At 40.4% G+C, this 20,613-nt stretch overlaps 1 protein-coding gene across 1 annotated transcript in view; it reads left to right on the top strand.

Annotated features, from left to right (window-relative positions):
* MYOM2 (myomesin 2) overlaps nt 1-20,613 on the top strand; it is a 90,992-nt gene that overhangs the window by 19,106 nt on the left and 51,273 nt on the right. Inside the window, exons 7-14 of the mRNA XM_070932955.1 lie at nt 2,525-2,617; nt 9,610-9,698; nt 9,788-9,838; nt 10,727-10,891; nt 11,930-12,091; nt 15,069-15,210; nt 17,956-18,155; nt 19,469-19,522. Of these exons, the coding sequence (XP_070789056.1) occupies nt 2,525-2,617; nt 9,610-9,698; nt 9,788-9,838; nt 10,727-10,891; nt 11,930-12,091; nt 15,069-15,210; nt 17,956-18,155; nt 19,469-19,522 (956 nt within the window). The remainder of the gene's footprint in view (nt 1-2,524; nt 2,618-9,609; nt 9,699-9,787; nt 9,839-10,726; nt 10,892-11,929; nt 12,092-15,068; nt 15,211-17,955; nt 18,156-19,468; nt 19,523-20,613) is intronic.

Genomic DNA, 20,613 nt, shown 5'->3' with positions numbered 1-20,613 from the left:
CCTGGAGCCAGCCTTGTGTAACCTCCCGGGAGGCCAGTACCAACCAGGAGGGACACGGGTCCAATAAACACATGGCGCCACTAATCTTACCAGAACCCTGTCCACATCCTCGGGAGCCACAGGATCAAACTCCTCCCAGATAATATTCTCAAGACCTACCCTTGTCTCCTCCCCCGGACTCATCCAGTCGGAGTCCAAGCCTTCCCAAATCCGAGCGACTTTATCATGCAGGAATTGCATAAAATCCTCAGCTTGACCCTGCAAGGGATCTTCCCGCACTCCCCCCCGAAGAAGGAGTGGGTCACTCTAATCAGAGGGGCTGGGCGGTTCTCTGCAGATGTGACAAGAGTGGAAAAATGGTTAGATTTTGCCACTTTTATCGCCACTAGGTAGGTCTTGATATAAGATCTCACTTGTGTCCAGTCAGAATCGGATTGACTAGTCCTCCAGATGCTCGCTAGGCATGTTTTCTGACGCTTCATCTCTCTCAGCTCCTCGGAGAACCAGAGATTGGCATCGGGTCAGAGGCTGCAATGGCACGACGCAGTCCAAAGCTCCGGCGGCCGCACTCGCCCAGGTGGCCACCAGGTCTCTGGTCGAGTCATGTGCCAGAGTTTCAGGAAACAGCCCAAGCTCCGTCAGGAACCTTTCGGGGTCCATCAGGCGCCTGGGACGGAACCATCTGGTCGGTTCTGTCTCCCTGCAGCGGGGGGAAGTGGCTGGAAAGTCCAAGTGAAGGAGCGAATGATCTGTCCATGACAAGGGTTTAATGTCTAGGTCCCCTCTACCAAGATCATTCAACCACTGACCAGAGACAAAAATCAAGTCCAGAGTGTGTCCCCCTATGTGAGTGGGGCCTTGAACTAACTGGGTCAGGTCCATGGCTGCCATGGAAGCCATGAACTCCCGAGCCACCTCTGACGCCTCACCTGCGGATGGTAGGTTGAAATCCCCCATGACAATAAGTCTGGGGGTATCAACCGCCACCCTGGCAATAACGTCGAGCAGCTTGGGCAGGGTCGTCACCACATGGCAGGGAGCCAGGTACGTAGTCAGCAAACCTATCTGCACCCCACGGCCCCACTTTACAAAAAGGGACTCACATCCGGCTATCTGAGGAACAGTGGCCTCCCTCAGACAAAGACTTTCCCTAATAATCGCCGCCACTCCCCCACTCCTCCCCTGAGCACTTGGCCGATGAAACTCTTCAATCAGTCGTTAAGTCCCTAAGTGATTTTAATAGCCCTTCTTCATTAGGATATGAAAATATAAAAGCTTGAAACTCAACAGTGAAAATTATATTCAACTGAAACTATGGGTGTATATAGCAAGAATCTGGGGGTACCTCAAATCTAACCTCAGGGGACATCTGTGTGTAACCTTTGCATAGCTGCCAATGAAATCCCACGATGTCACCCATGTTTGGCAGCTGATTTAATTTACTTCTGGCTCAGCTACAACTAATGCAAAGCTAGTTTGGGTTTTGAAACACTGCTCTGGGAAGTTATAATTGAGCTACTTCCCAAATTATGGAAATGATAGCTTCATCCCACCTCAGATTCCTGGGACACAGCTTTCCTAGCAGGTCTTCAAGAGAGAAGTTAACTTAATGGCTTTTCAGAGAGAAAGAGAGAGAGAGAGAGAGAGACAGAGAGAGAGAGAGAGAGAGAGAGGGAGGGAGGGAGATAGATAGATAGATAGATAGATAGATAGATAGATAGATGATAGATAGATAGATAGATAGATAGATAGATAGATAGATAGATAGATCGATATAGAGATAGAGATAGCATTGGTAATGCAGTGGACTAAAGTGTTGTTAAGTAGCACTTAGCTACCAGCTGCCTGCAATTACTGCAAGTTCAAATCTCACCAGGCTCAAGGTTGACTCAGCCTTCCATCCTTCCGAGGTAGGTAAAATGAGGACCCGGATTGTGGGGGCAATAAGCTGACTTTGTATAAAAAAGAACACCACTGGGGGGGCGGGGGGGGTGAAAGCCCTACTAAGCAGATATATACAAAAAGTATGAAGGCTATTGCTTAACGCATTGTAAGCCGCCCTGAGTCTCCGGAGAAGGGCAGCATATAAATCGAACCAATAAATAAATAAATAAATAAATAAATAAATAAATAAATAAATAAAGAAAGAAATAAATAAAGAAATAAATAAAGAAATATAGAAATAGAGATAGAGACAGAGAGAGAGAGAGAGAAAGAGAAAGAGAGATATACAGTAGATATACATATAGATATAGATAGATATAATAGATCAAATCCCAAGACATGCCAAATCTTCCAGTTTTACCGAAAACTCACGGTGATTTTGATATTCTTGCTTGATTCTGCAATAGTTTTCTAATACCACTTCTATTTATGTTGATGGTCATCGAAAATGAAGCCAGCAGTGAGTGCCTTTCCTGTCAAACTATAGAGCGCCATCAATTTTGCCTGAATTACATTGCAATTTGCTTTTCAGCATAAGCTGAGAGCTTTTGATTTTTGTGTTTTTGGTTTTGCTTCTCAGGTACAAAAATGAAGAATTGATTACTCCTGCAAGTGAGCCTGGGAAGTACACTGTCGAAAGCAAATATGGAGTGCATATTTTGGATATAAACAGGTAGGTATCTGTGATGGAGCAGTTATTAAGGTAATTTTGATACTTGTTTTACAAAAAATAAGTTCCATCAAAATCCACAGGACAGATTGCCAGTTACAGAGTATGGGAGATCTGCCTACAGTTGAATGCATATTGTGGTTTGGGTTCTTTGTGAAAGTTAACTTTCTGGCAGCCACTACCCAACTCTTACATCCAAATGTTTATCACCCATGAAAAAGGCACCATAAGCAAGGGAGATCCTGGCTGGGTCAGATCTATCCACTGTGGACAGTTTCCTCAACCTTGACAATATGTCGAAGAAGATTCTCAGTCATCCAGGTAGAATTGACTGGAAGTTGAGTGATGGCAACTGGATATCTTTTCTTTTTGACTATCTGATGGTTTGAGGGAGGAGTGAAGGGGTTTTTCTTTAATGCCAAAATGGAAAATCCTTCCGTCAACAGAGGTGGAGCCTCAGAGACAACTTGTCCCCATTTTATATGCTACTTTTGCATCAGTCCCCAGGAAGATCAAGATCACATCACAGGCTCACCAGGAAAGCGAGCACTTAATGATCCACTTAGGAGAAAGGACTCTTAACGACTTTCTGCCTACTCACCTAATGAACCTGTCCAGACATGAAATCACCTCGGAGAACATATATAGGGTCTCCCTAACCAACTTATTCAGACTTAAGAAGCTTCTTGGATAAGCAGTGAAACGCTTCAAACCAAAAAGAAATGCCATCCAGTTGCCATGACTCAACTTCCAGTCAACCTTGCCCACTTTAAGATGTGTGGACTTCAACTCCCAGATTTTCCCAGCCCATGTAGAGTTGCAGTCCACACATCTTAAAGTGGCTAAGGTTGAGAAACTTTGATCTATGATATATTCTTCCTCAGGTAAGTGCTGGAAAAAGACAAAGGTCTTTGTTTGGCTCATAGGGGGCAGATGGGAACTCTTCCTTCACTTGTTTAGCAACTTTGAGGATGAGGAGAGGTGCTGCTGGGAGGCCAAACAGGCCTATAAATTCACAATGCGGATTGCACTGACACACAATCGCATGGTATATACACCATGTCCCAATCTATTAAACCAAATATTTATATTCACTTTTGTGGGCTTTATTTAATTTTGTAAACAAAAGAATCCCTTCGTATGCCTGTGTGTGTGTGTGTGTGTGTGTGTGTGTCCGTGTGTGTGGTTGTTGTTGTTAGCTGCAAAGTCATGTGCGACCCCATGGACAACGTTCCTCCAGGCCTTCCTGTCCTCTACCATCCTCTGGAGTCCATTTAAGCTCACGCCGACTGCTTCAGTGACTCCATCCAGCCACCTTATTCTCTGTTGTCCCCTTCTTCTTTTGCCCTCAATCATTCCCAGCATTAGGCTCTCCTTCAGTGAGTCCTTCCTTCTCATTAGTGGCCAAAGTATTTGAGTGTGCTAGTTAATGGCATTCATTTTTCACCTGGAATTTTTATCAGAAAGAGCCATGATTTCTCTTGCGCTTTCTATTCTCTCTTTCATTATTTCTCTTTCCCTTTCCGAGTTTAGTTTCTACTGCCTTTTATTATATAAATATATATTTAAAAAACAATAAATATATATATCTTAAAAAAGGAAGTGCCATGCCTTGAGATTTGTAATTCTCCTTGTTCCAGTGCAAATCTGATAAAAATCTCCCTATCTTTCCCAGAGCAGAAACCCCAAGGAGAGGAGAGTGCGCTTTCCTTTCCATAGGAACAATGGACAGTTCAGGAGAGCAGACTTTAAAGAGTTTGTGGTTTTAAAAGAGTTTGACCAGCTCTCCCTAGCTGTGCATTATGGTTCTGAAGTAAGTTGTCCTCCCTTTGGCTCATTATTATACCCAAATCCAGTTGCAGTTTGCTACACATTTAATGGAGTGGCATTCACCCCTGGATCTTTGCCACAAGCAACTTGGCTTCCAAATGCCCCGTAGAAGAAAAAAACAAAACAAAAACGGATCCTAGATGTGACATTTCATCTACTTTGGCCATTGTTTATTAATTATTATAAATCAAGGTCCCTGGAATTAGCTGCCAAATCAGCTAATCAGCTACAAATCAGAGGATGTGATTTAGTTGAATGCTAATAGCTGAATGACTTTTCCTTTCATGCAAACTTGTTTTGGGGGCTACACCAAATATTCCTGTTCATTCCCCCCCCACACATAACAGAGACTTATTAAATATCTGAATAACGGCCTGATATTTTCAGGATATCTAACAGTTAGGATTCTCTACGTATTTCAGTATTCTTCTCAGCTGTTCATGCCACTGAGCTGAGTTTCAAGTCATCCGATATGTAGCCACTTAAAGCCACTGAGCAGTTTCTTGGCTCTCATCTTCCCGGGTCTCTGAAGCTGAGGCTGAGAAAACCTTTCCATCTGATGTGAGTGTGACATTCATTCCTAGGAACATACGAGTGCTCCTTGGCTCCAGTGGAAACATTCTTTAGGAGCCAAAGCGATGGCATCGTCTCCTCATTTTAAAGTGGCAACTGGGTACCTTTTTATCTGCGCAATTGGATGTCTCAGTGGACTTTTACATCTGCCTCAAAGTCTAAAGCTTTTAAATTTTGGTCAATCTGATTCTAAGTATGGTATCTATATTTATATCTATCTCTATCTCTTTAGCTCTCTATTTTTTTTTCTCTCTCTCTTCTATCTATCATCTATCTATTTCTATATCTCTACCTCTCATCTGTCTATCTGTCTATCTATCTATTATCTATCTATCTATCTCTATATTTCTACCTCTCATCTCTCTCTCCCTTCTGATCTATCCATCTACCTACCTACCCATCCATCCATCCATCCACCCATTCATTCATCATCTCTCTCAACTATTTATCTCTCTCATCTATCTATCTATCTATCTATCTATCTATCTATCTATCTATCTATCTATCTATCATTTCTTTCATCACCTATCTACCTACTTATTCTCTTTCCCCCCTCCCCTTATTATCTATCTTTATCATCTACTTACCTCCCTATCGCTCTCTCTCTGCTTTCAAATATGGGATCTTATTTGACTCCCCCAAAATGTTCATTTCCTTCTTGAATGTAAGCAAGAGGACAGAATGACTTCCCAACTCTTACTGTAATTCTTCCTTGTTTCTACAGAAGGCACACTATGTGTATAGATTCCAGTACAATTTATTTTGTTTTGGTTTATAAATCTCTGACATCCATTTATTTCATCCTGCATCTCATTATATGGTTGTATTTCAGAATGGAATATATTTGCCAAAGCAACATACACTAATAGTTGCATTTGCAACTGTAGAAGTTGCCTGGTTATAAATTGTATAGCTGCCATAAAAAGGAAAAGACAAAACTATTTTCTAGCACTTGTGTTTGTGTGTGTGTGTCTGTATGTGTGTGTGCGCACACGCATAATAAAATAAGTGGGCATGGAGTCTAACAATCACCAAGGAGTATACCTATACTAGGCATATTTTGTTGAATCATCTAGTCAGATCCTCATAGTAACTATGTTTACTGAATGACAGAAGGCCATTTTTAAACCTTTTCACTAGTTAAATTTTATTCTGTCATGAAATTCAATTATTCTCTCACATTAATAATCTGATTTAATTCCTTCCTTCCTTCCTTCCTTCCTTCCTTCCTTCCTTCCTTCCTTCCTTCCTTCCTTCCTTCCTGCCTGCCTGCCTGCCTGCCTGCCTGCATATTCTATCTTACTAATTTGCTTTTATGAATGTAAATATTCAGGCTTCTCTCTGGGCCAGACTTCCCATGATGCAGATCTGTGATTCTTCTGCAATACAGTCAAGCAGCCTGAGTGAAAGGTTGACCCAACTAATAATTTAGGGAATTAAAGTTAGAGAAGCCCTGTGCTGTTTTCCCACGAGAAATGCCCTCCCCACCCCAGTTCTATTAATTCCACTTGGAAGCAAGAAAAGACTGAAGTCCACTGTAAGAACAACAATGACCATGGAATAGATTTCTGGAAATACATAGGAAGTCTCTCTGGTCCAGTGTGGACAATTGAAATCTATGTGGTCTTTTTCATATTCTTCCTTTTCTGATACACATTCTTTACTGTGCTACTCCTTTAGCTGCATGTTGTTTCAGGTGTGATAACTGCAAGAACTGCTTATCGTCAAGGCCATTAGTTTTTCTTCAAGGAAATTGGAAATTTAATATGTCTAGGCTGAAGGGAGTTGGCAGTAAACAGAGCTCTAGAAATATTGATACCATAACTACATGAGGCTTTCTGTGATCTTACTGGGTAAATCCCAGAATCTCTTCTACCTTCTACCGTTCCAGCAACATTAAGTTGAAAAATTCACTCCAATTGGAGTAAATCTAACACAAGGCAGCCCCAGGCTCAGAGTTGGATTAATTCCTAGCTATGTTGAGTCTCCTGGACAAGATTTTTTTTTAAAAAAAAGAAATCCTTTTAATTCAAAGGATTAATTCATTTATCCCTCATGCTTTTTTTAATAGCGATCGTATCATGTACTTTTGTAACATAAGACACTTTTTCTGAGGTTTTGTGACTTCTAATAGAACGCAATGCAGTGCACAAGTAAAGATATACCTCTAGGGGGAGCTGTAGTCCTTATATATACCAAAAGCGAGTCAAAAATGAATTCTCAAAATGAAATGAATATGCCATTTCTGAGTGGTGTCATAATGCCTAAATCCTCTGACTATGAGGTCTTTCCTCAAGTTTTTTTTTGTCTTCTTCCTCTTCTTTCACTGCCTTCTTGTCATTTAAAATAGAGCTATGATAAGCCTTCTCTCTTTTGTAGAAAATAACCTTGCCTGCACCATAAAGTCTCCAGCTCTGTGACAGACTTTGTGTGTCACTTTTTGTCCTTCAAACCGTTTTGCGTAACATCCCCAGTCAAGTATGAAAGAAACATTACATTTGTTTTCCTGGACGTTCTCAAAAGTTCTTTCCTCCCTCCACTTGAACTTTGGAGAGGAAATCTGATGCTTAAACTTTCAATCAAAGGGGTGGAAACTTTAAAGAGACACCCACATGAAGATGATGTCTATTACCCAGCAAACAATTTAGTAATATGACCCCAGATGCAGCCACTCTCATTTATATCAGTAGAAGAATCAAAGAGTTTAAAAAAGCATTTTTTTGGGGAGGAGATTAGGTACTTTGAGGTCCACTGAAAACACAATTCTAATATGAGTCCCTATCAGCTTTTGAAAGTGCTTGGACCTATATTTTCTATTATTCTTAGCAAGTCATTTGTTGCAGTGGACAATTTTGATTCTAATATCAGATGTTAAGGCACTGGATGAAAAGGCCTTGCCTTTATGATTAGAATTCTAGTGGGTCAAAACAGGATTCCTAATAAAACTTCATTCCACCATTAATATGTCTTGGGAAGTCAAAAAAACTCCAAGACACTTAGCTGTCCCATGATACTAATTTAACAAAGAGCAGACTTTCTTTCTGTGCCGATATTTCTGGATGCCATCTTGTACTCTCATCAAAAGTGTTTTTATCTGTACTTGCAAGGTTATTTTAAGTTGCTGGGTGGGGCCAGAAGCTACAGTAACTCACCGCCCGAGAAGTAATAGCTTGACCTACAGCTGTGCCAGTCCTGATCAAAGGTGGCTTGAACCCATGGCCTCTCATTTTCAGAGAGAGAGGCTGACAAAGGACAAAAGGGAGAGTGATGGAAGCAATTGCACTGGCCATTTGGGACTTACTTTTATTGAACAGAAAGAACCAGGGGAAATGACAGGAAAGAGAGAGGATAGATCTCATTTACTCTGACAAAGAAAAAAAAATACACAAGAAAATGTAGTTCACATTGCCCACATTTCTCTACTATTATACAGCAAATGTAGTGTTTTCCTTTTCCTGCTCTATAGTAAATTGAATCTCAGTTATAGAACTAATGTAATAGAAGAAAGCAACTACCTGTTAGAAACCAACACAATCACAGCCACTAAACATTAAATTGTCTCTCCAGATGTCTTGACAATTGTCCCTCCTGCATGCAGAAGACAGATAGGCTCTGTTGGGTCTGTAGTGGGATTGTGTAGTGATAAAATTCTGTTTGCCTCCTAGATTAAGAACCCCCCCCCCCAAACACACACACATTTGAAGGGAAATATCAGTTACCCATACTTTTTGGAATATTAGATGCACTCCCCCCCCCCAAAAGAGGGTGGAAATGTTGGTGCGTCTTATACAATTGTTGGAAGAAATATCCTTCTGGGTTCAGCTCCAAGTGGGGAAAAAGACACTGGAAACATGGAGACTGCTTGGAAAGATGGTTTAATGGTGGACAGGATCACATGGTTTGAGTTCCTGAAGAGAAAAGGGTGGAGATGCTGAGCGTGACTTGGTTTTATGCCCTCTCTGAGCTTTGAACTTCCTGGGGCACAGGAAGAGTATCCTGATTGGTTGTCAGACTCCCAGGGTATGGGGGTCTTAGCTAGCCTTGCTGGCTGATGTAATCTTCCCAGGTGCCATGTGGTGAGTTTCTGTTGCTAGATGGGTCCTATTGTGTTACAGATGATGGCCCATTGACAAAGGTGGGTGGGGGATTGGATTTCTGCCTCTGGCCCATTGACAAAGGGGGTGGGGAGAGGCAGGAAGTTGCTTTGTCTTTAAAACATGTTTCTCCATTTCTCATCCAAGGAAATATAATATTCTGCATTTTTAATATTTCCTAAAATATTTCATTCTTCTAGGAGAGGGGTGAGTGCTAACTTCCTACAATCCGAATACAGCCATTTTTGTCTTCCCGAAGCCCCGCCACACCTGTCCTGTTTTTGTGAAAAACGGGCCCGTTTTTCTCAAAAAATGAGGCGGGCAGAGGCTTTGGGAGGCCTGCAGAGTGTTCATGGGGGCCAGGGAGGGCAAAACCTTTTTTTTTCTTGCTTAGCTCTTCAAAATCTTTGTGCATCTTATACACCTGTGCATCTTATAGTCCGAAAAATACAGTATTTTCTTTGATGTGATCCATCGTTTGTTCTTTTTGCTGTTTAGGGCTCACTATGATGACACTGCTACCTACACTGCAGTGGCAACAAATGTACATGGACAAGCTTCAACTAATGCTGCTGTGATTGTGAGAAGTGAGTAAAGCCACAAGGTGATGTGAAACAGATACAAACATGGGGGATACTTGAATGACTTGGTTCACAATCTTGTCGCTTTCTTCTAGGATACAGAGGGGATGAAGAGCCGTACCCTGTTGGAATATTTCCCTATCGCTGTAAGTTCTCCTTGTAGTTCAAAGCAACTCTAGACCTGTCATTACCCACAAAGATGCTCCTCCCCTTAGAATCTTAATAAAAGGTGACCAGAAAAGTTTACTACAGTATTAGGCTCAATTCAAGGTGTTGGTTTTAACCTAGAAACTCAAACCAGTGGATCAGAAGCACTTGACCTGTTGATAATTTGCACTCTACTTTGAGTTTAAGATGGATAGGGGCTCTTTATCCAAGAGCCCTGGATAGAGGCTCTTTCTAAATAATGTCTATAAGAATTAAGAGCAGGAACCAGGGGTGAAATCTACTTACCTATCTTATCAGTTCAGAAGCGCACGCGCCTTCAGGTCACATGCGCGCACAATCATTACCAGGAAGTAATGACACCTGGGCGGGTAGGCAGAGCCTTGCTCTGCCATCGCTACTGGATCGCCGAGCCACCGGCCATCACTACTAGTTCACTCGTGGGCACACGTGAGTGAAGCTTCTGCGTATGCACAGAAGCGTCCGGGTAGGTGGGCAGAGCCTCCTGTTGCCGTCGCTACCAGTTCGCCTGAACTGGGGCGAACCGGTAGCAACCCACCACTGACTAGTACCAAGCCCATGCCATCTATTATTGAAGGCTTGAGAGAATGAATGGTCTGCTAGGAGGAATCTGGCAAGCCCCATGTGTTTGTGGTCACTTTTGCTGCCTTGAATTGGTTTTGAAAGGGAAGTAAGGAGGAGGAGGAAGTCTATTTTCAGCTTTATAGCCAATGCATTAATCTTGACTTCCATTGTTTCACTTCAAAGACACCTAAATATATCAAGGCATGTTGATGGATATTAAATAATTTCTAAGGTTCATCTCAACAATTGTCTTTTCAATTAACCTTATTCTTGTTTGCCTCCAGTGCCGCTGCCAGATGAACTCTGTTTCACACATTTTGAAGTTCAGTTTTTGGAGAGGTTTGGAGTCACCTTTGGGACGGAGGGGGAAACACTGACTTTAAGGTGTAACATCTTGGTCACACCAGAACTGAAGCGTCTCCATCCTCGGGTTGAATGGTACAGAGATGGTAAGAACCTTAATTATTAATGTGTTTTGCAGAGCTTCCTTTACATTTTTGAATTTTCCAAGGATTGCTGAAATTTGTGACAACTTTCCATGAGCTCTACATCCCAGATATAATAGTTGTCACTTAACCAGATGGGGGTTTTTTATATTTCTTAAACAGTTCTGCATGTTTCATTCAATATGACTGGAATATGTCTGCAGAGCTCAGAACCTAAAATTTAAGGTTCATTGATTAAGGGCAGGGGTGAAATTCAAAATTTTTCCCTACCAGTTCTGTAGGTGTGGCTTGGTGGGAGTGGCAGGGGAAAGATATTGCAAAATCTCCATTCCCACCCTACTCTCGGGCCAGCCAGAGGTGATATTTGCCGGTTCTCTAAACTACTCAAAATTTCCCCTACTGGTTGGCCAGAATCTGTTAAAACCTACTGAATTTCACCCCTGATTAAGGGGTATCTAAGCAAAACAGTTGTTGAGGATCAAAACCTCTATCTCCACAAAAGACCTAACACTGGCTTTAAGTCATTTTTTTTGCCTCTTTCCAATTTTAATGTGATATATATTGCAATTAGTGAATTTTATTGGAAAGGATCAAAATCATGTAAAGAAATAATTATTGATTCTGACTATAGTTGAAACCACACATATTTAAATCCTATTGACTTTAGTGAGAAAAAAAACAAATGATTTATCCCATCTCTGTTAATCAATAGAGTTCGGAAGGTTTATTGTTGTCTGAAACAGGTGCTTGACAAAATTTTTGTGACATGGCTTCAATAGTTCCCCCAATACACAAATTGTAAAGTTTCAGATTAGGTAACATTGATACAGATTAGTGGATCCTTCACAGTGTCTGAGGACTACACCAAACATTACAAAACTAGCCTACAGGTCCATATGTTATTAGAAATAGCATCTGAAACATGATAGCATCTTCCCAACATATTTGCTCTAAAATGGCTGATTTGGAGATTCCAGTGCAGAATACATCTTTATCGTTGCTATCTTATTAACACGTACTGAAGTGCAACCTGTCTTCCAGATGTGCTAATCAAAGAATCCAAGTGGACAAAACCCTACTTTGGTGAAGGACAAGCAGCACTGTCTTTCTCTCATTTGCACAAAGACGACGAAGGCTTGTACACCCTGCGCATAATTTCCAGAGGCGGAGTGCATGAATATACTGCATTTCTGTTTGTCAGAGGTATGACAGCCTTGCTATTCAGGAGCTGATCCTGCTTGATTGTTTTTGAGGGATAATCAGAAGGGGTAGGGAGTGGGGAATTTTTGGCTTTCCAAAAAGGTTGAATCTGTTCCTTTGAAATGCTTGACTATGTTGCTTGCAAAATTGTTCCGGTGGTTGTAAAATGGACAGGCCAAACTTTGTTGTGGTCAACTTAAAGAGGGCATTCATGGTTAGCATTTATTTTATCACATTTGTATCATAAGAAAGAAAAGGAGAATGGTTGTCTTTCTGGTTTGACAAAAAAGGGAAATGACTATATAAAATGGAACTAGGGTTGTAATTTGATCTCATCCTGACATGGACAAATCCTTAGCAAATCTGGGATGGATTACACCAATCCTTAAGGCCAGAAGTGCAGGTAGAACACCTTCTTCCTATACAGCCTTTTAGACTGAGCTAAAAATCTCAGCTAGTGTTCTCAGCAGATGAGAACACTATAGAGGTGAGTTGATTTATATTCTGTGAAATTTTGGCTCTGTTGATAAGCTCACCATCTTGTAAACAATCTAGCTGATTTCAGTGGAATTTACCGAAGCTCACCGACTGACAAAACGTGGCTTGTACTTGCAAGCTTTCCATGCTGTTCCATTTGTTTTTGCATGAGTGTATGGTAGGGCTGTGTTTTTCATTTCTTGCTCTGCCTGAAGCACCAATGTTCTCAGTGAAAAAGCCCAGCAGTTCTTGTTCCTACCTTCCCTGGAGCTATGCTGCCTTTCTCTGCAATATTGCTCTGTGCTCTTCAACAACAGGAAGAAACCAACCTCGGGAGAATAAAGATGGTGTCAGGAGAATTGAGCCAGGGAAACCAGAGAAAGCTAAAGTTGCCCACTGTTAACTTTTTTTTTTTAATTTAGATTTATATGCCGCCCTTCTCCAGAGACTCAGGGCGGCTTACAATGCGCTAAGCAATAGCCTTCATTCTTTTGTATATTTATACAAAGTCAGCTTATTGCCCCCACAAACTGGGTCCTCAATTTACTTACCTTAGAAAGGATGGAAGGCTGAGTCAACCTTGAGCCTTGGCGAGATTTGAACCTGCAGTAATTGCAGGCAGCTGGTCTTAATAACCAGCTTAAAACAGGGTGCCTTAGACCACTGTACTTGAACTTCAGTCAAATGTTTGGTAACACAACTCCTAAAATATCTTGCTATTAGATCTATTGGCCTGGGTTAATGGGAGCTGGAATCCAAAATATCTGAAAAGGATTAGTGTGCTAATTTCATATATCCATCCATTAATCCTTAAGACTATTGGTATGTGAGGCCAATATGAGTTGTTAAAATGCTTTCATGTTATGGGTATGCAATATGGAAAGTGGTGGATATGGAGGCCCATTTCCTGGTATACGAAGGTTCCTTTTTATGATATTATTACTATTTTAATGTGCAGCCTTTTTGATTCTGTTGAATAATTCAGACTGATCCTCCAGCAAATTTGGCTGAAAGCAACTTAATTTACATAAAAAGCCATTGAGAATTTCAGAATAAAGTCTGAATTAGGATATAACATCTTTTAAAATGCCCTGCTGCTTACTTCCATAAAAGAATCTTCAGGTTTTGTTAAGGAAGTAAGAAGATGCCTCGCTAAATATTTTTAAAGGACATGTCCTTATATAGTTACTTTTGTCTCATCTTCAACCCACCATGGAGACATTAATATTTAACTATTCCAATTTGCAAGTCTCTTGCAAATTTTCAGCAACAATTACTATTTTTTAAAACTTCACATGCTCCCTGTCCCTATTTTCACTCTATACCTCAAAAAGAATAACTTAATCAAAAAAGATATCCAAACAGCTTCTAACAATTAGGAGGATAGAAGGCTAATTTAGGATGGAGTTTTCCCACTATATTCTGCAACCACCTTTTCAGCAATCCTCCATCTTGGTTTATTTTTTTGGCACGGATATAGAGTTGTTTCAGAATACCACTGCTTTGGAACAGAATTGTTCCAGAATTCTATTTCAGAATAATGTTATTCCATACATATAACCTAGAGCAAGATTTGATAGATGACTAAATTCACTGATGTAGCCATCGGTTAAAACTCACCGACTCTCCATTCCCCCAAGCCCGGCCTTTTCTTTATAAAGGAAAATTCTTGATGAATGTTTTTCCTGAGAACCTGTGATGTTTGGTGGAAGGGAAAATTCATTCTGACCCAATCATTTTCCATAACATGACTTGCATGAAAACTGTAAGGACAGCATCGTTATGTGTCTTTATTATTAAAAATGAATAGGGATCTGCAATGAAGACAGTGAGAGGTCTTTGGTGCTCTCTGAGCTTAGTTGTTTTCTTGCAGATATTTTATTTCTCAAACTAGGTAACATCATCAATGCTAGTAGGGCAAGGGGTCTGCTCTTAATTTAAAGTCTACTGGCTTGCCCTGTCAGTGTTGGTGAGAGCGGTCTTGGAGGTTTTTAGGTTCATCTGGGTGTTGATTGTTTGGACAAATTGGCTATCAATGGATACATGTACATAAACAACATCTACATACTATGCAAAAGAGATCACCAACAAGCCAAAAAAGACCAAAAGATCTTCTCCCTAGCAATCAACATGAGCCTAGACTAACACCAAGTTCAACATCAGACCAACAATCAAGAAGTAAACAATACTCAATCAAGGAACTGCCAAACAAGCCAACGTTAAACAGCCCAACTGAAAAGCCTCCAAGACCACTCCCACCATCAACCAACCAAGCTCAGAGAGCACCAAGGACCCCTCATTTCAATCCCGAGCTACAAATATTCTCCCTTAATGAAGACAACATAATTAATTACTTATTAATTATTATAATTAATGCTGGTGTGCTTTTCTCCTAGCTCAAGAATGGAAAAAAGTGAATTCACTTGTTTGTGAGGGAAACCCCCACTGTCACCCACTAGTGTGTCAAGGGTGATTTTATCTGAGTTTTTTCTTGGGGTTTTAGATGCTGATGCCCTAGTGATGGGGGTCCCTGGGGCACCAATGGATGTGAGCTGCCATGATGCCAACAGAGATTATGTTATTGTTACTTGGAAACCACCAAATACAACCCATGAAGCTCCGGTGATCGGCTATTTTGTGGACAGGTATATGCGGAAGGAATAGCATTTAATTCTTCTATATTTCAAATAAATTATCAGTGCTCAAAAGACAGTTTTTGAATTTGATGTAGGTTTTGCTTTCTGTGGCAAGTTAGTATGATATTGTTCAAGTTTTATTTCAATGGAATTTATGGCCTTTTGTAGTTTTTCAACAAGTTATAAATCTCCAGATCAGTCTGGGTCTCTTTAAACTGATTCACACGCACACTCAAATGAAGATCTTTTAATTGCTCAATATGTGATAAATTAGCACTAAAATATTATTCCATTGAAGAATCTTTTAGCAGAGATGATCTGAAATGCCTGTTCTGGATAGAATGACCACACATCTTTTTTTTCATTTTTTATAAAGGTCAGTCCTTTATTTCAGAAAGCTGTCCTTCTAGCTTTATTTATTTTTTAAGAACTCATTTGAGTCCTTTATTTTGGTCATTTAAATTTTACCTTGCAAATGAGACCACTTAATGTACAATCCTTCACATTCATGTGAAAACTATAGAACCTGAATTGTACTTTTTAAAAATAAGTTTACATGTACTGTTTAATTTTAGATATTTTTAGTAGAATATATATATATATATATATATATGTAAAGTTTTTGTTTTGCTCTTGAATTATCTTTCATAAAGCAAAGTTTACACAATTACAATTCTTATCTAATGCATCTCTTTTAGATTTACCCCCGTTTCACAGGTCTTTCTTTTATTTTTTTCTGAGAAAATATAGTCACTGTAATTATGCATTAATAATTAATTAATAATAATAATAAATAATAATTAGGCATGATCTGCACTACACATCCCTCTCTGAAAGTTGCTATCTGGTGATCACAGTTACAAAGTGAATGGCTTACACATATGAATCATTTAGTTCCTTACTTCTTGGTTTCCTACTTGTTAGATTAATATGTTAATTTCCTCTTTTGTTAGGTGATAGTGGGATTATTTTATTTTATTTATTTGATTTTTATCCTATCTTTATTAATTTTTTTAAAATAACTCAAGGAGGTGAACATACCTAGTACTCCTTCCTCCTATTTTCCCCTCAACAACCCTGCAGCAATTGGCCCAAGATCACCCAGTTGACTTCCATCTTTAAGGCTGCACTCACTGTCTCCTGGTTCCTAAACCAGCATCCTAACCACTAGACCACAGTGGTTCTCCTGGTCTTATTTACCCCTAATGACTGATGTTCAATCTTCATTAACTTCACTTCTTGAATGTATATTCAGTGAACCTGCTAAAGATATGTGTGAGGAGCTTTTCACATGCTTTGTCCATTCCACATAATCCTATAGGTCAAATTGTCAAATATTCCTGAGTCACATTCACTTCCTGGGAAATACGCCATGTTCAACTTATAAAACAAATTGGTCCTGCTGTTCAGGTCAAGGACCAACTTAGTTTAAAATTTTGTCAAATGCCTGAAGGGGACTTGCAAGTGGGACACGGAAACATACCCCTCTCTTGCCATTGCTGCCCTGCTATTATTATTTCAAGGCACACAATCCTCTGCCTTGCATCTCAACACTACCAGCCCTTGATGGATTAAGTTATCCAATTCTGCTTAAAAGCTATTTATGAGAGTGCCTGGGCTAGTTTGGGCTGGTGGTTAAAGCACCAGTCTGGAAATATGGATACCTTGCTTTTAGCTCCATCTTAGGCAATGTCAGCCTCCGCTTTACTGCTTTGGCTGCCATAGGAACTGGGAGGGGGGAGAGCTAGGGAGCTTGGGGGGGGGGGAAGCGTGCTGGAGGAAGAAACGAAACCGAATCCTTGAAGTTGCTATCGGGTCAACCGTCGTGGCATTCCTGATTGATGACGCTGCCAGACCTGACCTTGGGAGACCTTTGGGATTGGATGATTTACGATGGACAGTGGGAGGGGATGCTTTCTATATGCACTTTTTGCGCCTATTGCTTTTAATTTCAGCTTAGCCGTGGTTGTGTTTACTTCATTTCTAGTAAAAGTACCTTCCTCTATAAAACATGGAGTTTGGGTCATTCTTTTCTGGATTTTGAAGGAAGCACACCTGACAGGCACAAAGCCAGTTGGGTAACCTTGGGCCAATCATTCTTCTCTCAGCCTTAAAAAGGAGGCAAGGAAAACCCACTTTTGAACTCTTGCCAAGCAAATTTCGGGGACTTGAAGGAGGTGCATCAGATGCACAGAAGCCCTGGTAGCTCAGTGGTTAGAATGCAGTATTGCAGGCTAACTCTGCTCACTGCCAGAAGTTCGATCCTGACCGGCTCAAGATTGACTAAGCCTTCAATCCTTTCGAGGTCAATAAAATGAGGATCCAGATTGTTGGGAGCAATAAACTGACTTTGTATACCATTTAAGGAGGGTTGTAAAGCACTATGAAGCGGTATATAAGTCTAACTGCTATTGCTTATTGCTATCCAAAGTAATAGTCACTGGCTTCAAAATGACAGGATTGTGCATATAAAAAGGAGCAGAACCACAACTGCTTGTTGGAAGCCAATTAACATCATTGTGGTTGCCCATGTTCATGAGCTATCCACAACAATTTCCTTTTTCCTCACTGTATACATGTGAAGTTACAATATTTTATCCTAATGCCTATTATTTTATACTGACTTCATTTCAACTATATTTGGCATCTGATTCACCAGTCAGCCAGTTTAAAGAAATCATTCTCACAGCTCAAGTGGATTGATAGAAAATCTTGAAAATGAAGTTTTCCTCTCCATCTTTCTGTTATTTGAAGATGTGAAGTGGGTACCGAAAACTGGGTGCAATGCAATGATGCTCCTGTAAAAATCTGCAAATATCCAGTGACCGGCTTGTTGGAAGGGCGTTCCTACATTTTCCGAGTGAGGGCCGTCAACAAGGCAGGAATCAGCCGGCCTTCAAGATTCTCTGATGCTGTGGCAGCTCTTGACCCCGTGGACCTGGAAAGGTCACAGAGTAAGAAAAAAGAATTGCCATGCTTCTTCAGGGGAAATTCTAAGTAGACTTATAAAAGAGGAAACTTGCTGCTAAATGAGTGGGGCAGGTTAAATTTCATTTTTGAGCTGGCCATAAATCAGGCTTGCAGGCAGCTCACTTATGGCTACTTAAAATAAGTGTTATGATTTCAGCATATGTATGTATGTATGAATGAATGTATGTATGTATGATCATCATCACCATCACCATCCTCCTCCTTTTCCTCCTCCTCCTCCTTTTCCTCTTCCTCCTTATTTTAGCCATTGCCTATCCATTGCAGGATGAAGGCCTTTTCCGCATGTTTCCATGTATGTATGTATTTATGTATACACAGAGAAAGAGAGAGGGAGGGAGGGAGGGAGGGAGAGGGAGAAAGGGGGGGAAGAGAGAGAGAGGGAGGGAGAGGGAGGAAGGGAGGGAGGAAGGGTGGGAGGGAGGGAAAGAGAGAGAGAGAGAGAGGGAGGGAGGGAGAGAGATATGTGGAGGTCCCATTGTGAACTAGTATGGCTAATAACTTTCAACAGTTGTCCCGCACTCTGTATACAGGTAGTCCTCGACTTACAACCATTTGTTTAGTGACTGTTCAAAGTTACAACATCACTGAAAAAAGTGACTTATGACCATTTTTCACACTTAACGACCATTGCAGCATCTCCATGGTCATGTGATCAAAATTCAGGTATTTGGCAATCGGCCTGTATTTATGACAGTTGCAATGTTCTGAGGGTGATGTGTAACCATCCCAGCTGGCCTCCGACAAGCCATGTCAATGGGTCATTAAGCCAGATTCACTTAATGACCACATGATTCACTTAATAACTGCAGTGACTTGCTTAACAACCATGGCCCAAAAAAAAGGTGGTAAAATGGGGCACGATTCACTTAACAGCTACCAGTGGAAATTTTGAGCTCAATTGTAGCCATAAATCGAGGATTACCTGCAGTGGTCCAGCTCTTTGATACGTAAATATGTGTGGAAAAGATTCCACTGACAAATGATATTATGCCTGACACATGCCTCATTTTTGTCTTGAGCGACAGACGATGAATTTGTTCAGAATAAAAAGGTGATCTTTTAAGGGTTTGTTCACCTTTAGCATCATCTGAATTAACAACCTCAGATGCTAGAACTATCAACATCTAACTTTGCCTAATGTTGCTGATATAAAAACCCATGATAACTGAGAGGCAATCAAAATACTACAAAGAAGATGATTCAATGTAATTTTCAGAAGGCGTTCTATTAGTACAGAAACTTAAATATAAACAATGTTTTTTTCCCCCACCTTCAGCTATTCTCATGGAGGGAGGCAGGGATATTATCCTCCATTATGACGACTTTGAAGGTACGTAACTTCTACAGAGGCAAGATAATAGACATACCCATAGTACTTCTGTGGCTGTTACTAAAACTTTAGTCTACTGGCTGACATTCAAATTTCTTTTTCTGTATAGATTCTTTTCTTTATGCATTTAATATGGAATTAAACATGTGCATCTCTCTTGTTTCCTACATGAGGAATTTAGTTAGGAGAAGAACCCGAGAACTAAGTTAATTCATTTTTGAGTGATTATTGTTTTGAGTATCAGGAAATTCCATTTTCATTTTGTGCATGTAAGCATTCTGCATGTTTGCGTTATCAGGATATCCCGGTATTGCTACTTTAATTTTTCTGGTTTTCCACCAGAATCTTAAGAAGTGCAATTTGTGGAAGTGCTTTAGAGTTTAAAGCACAATAAATCATACCTGCTGATGCAGTTTAAGACCACAGTGTAAATATATTTTAACATTTGTCTTCCCAGAGCAGAAACACCTTTTTTTTTTTGCTCTTTTGAATATGAAACTTAGAGACCCAGAAAAGTCTAGTGAATCAGCATGGGGCTGATTTTCTTCCAAATTCAAATTGCAATCCAAAATGTATAGGTACAATGTGCTAAAATGCAAAGTGATATTTCTCTCAGTGCCTAGAGAATGGTCGTCGGTGATAATAGTTAAGGCAAATCAAGTCACAAGTTTTATATTTTTTCCCCTTCCTTTTGTGGTGAGCTATTTTGTCTACCAAATATCTTGGGGTTCAGCTTTTGAAGGAAAACAGGTGTGGAGATGCCTACAAGAGCGGCCCCAGGAGTGATAGTATTTAAAAAGTGTTGGGGATTTTCTCTGACTAGGACTAATATTAAACCAGCTCAGGCAAGCTGAGCCATTCCAGATGAATCTTAAAGCTCGCATCCTCTCTTTGAACTGCTGATCTTTGATGAGAAATGGAGAACAGCCACAGTTGCTACAGGAAAATGACAATTCATTCCTGTGCCATATATTACCCCGATTCTCATTGTCATTCCTAAACTAGAAGTAGTTTCTACACCATCCTCCCCCCCTTTCTTTTTTTGCCAGTATGATTTTATATTTAATTGCTGTGATCCTTCATGCAAATTT

The sequence above is a fragment of the Pituophis catenifer genome, unplaced genomic scaffold (genome assembly GCF_029215685.1).
Source record: "Pituophis catenifer annectens isolate HBS135680 unplaced genomic scaffold, rPitCat1.0.hap2 SCAF_1, whole genome shotgun sequence".
Classification (NCBI taxonomy): domain Eukaryota; kingdom Metazoa; phylum Chordata; class Lepidosauria; order Squamata; family Colubridae; genus Pituophis; species Pituophis catenifer.
Note: the sequence above shows the minus strand (reverse complement) of the source record. Positions and strands in the feature narration are given on the sequence as shown.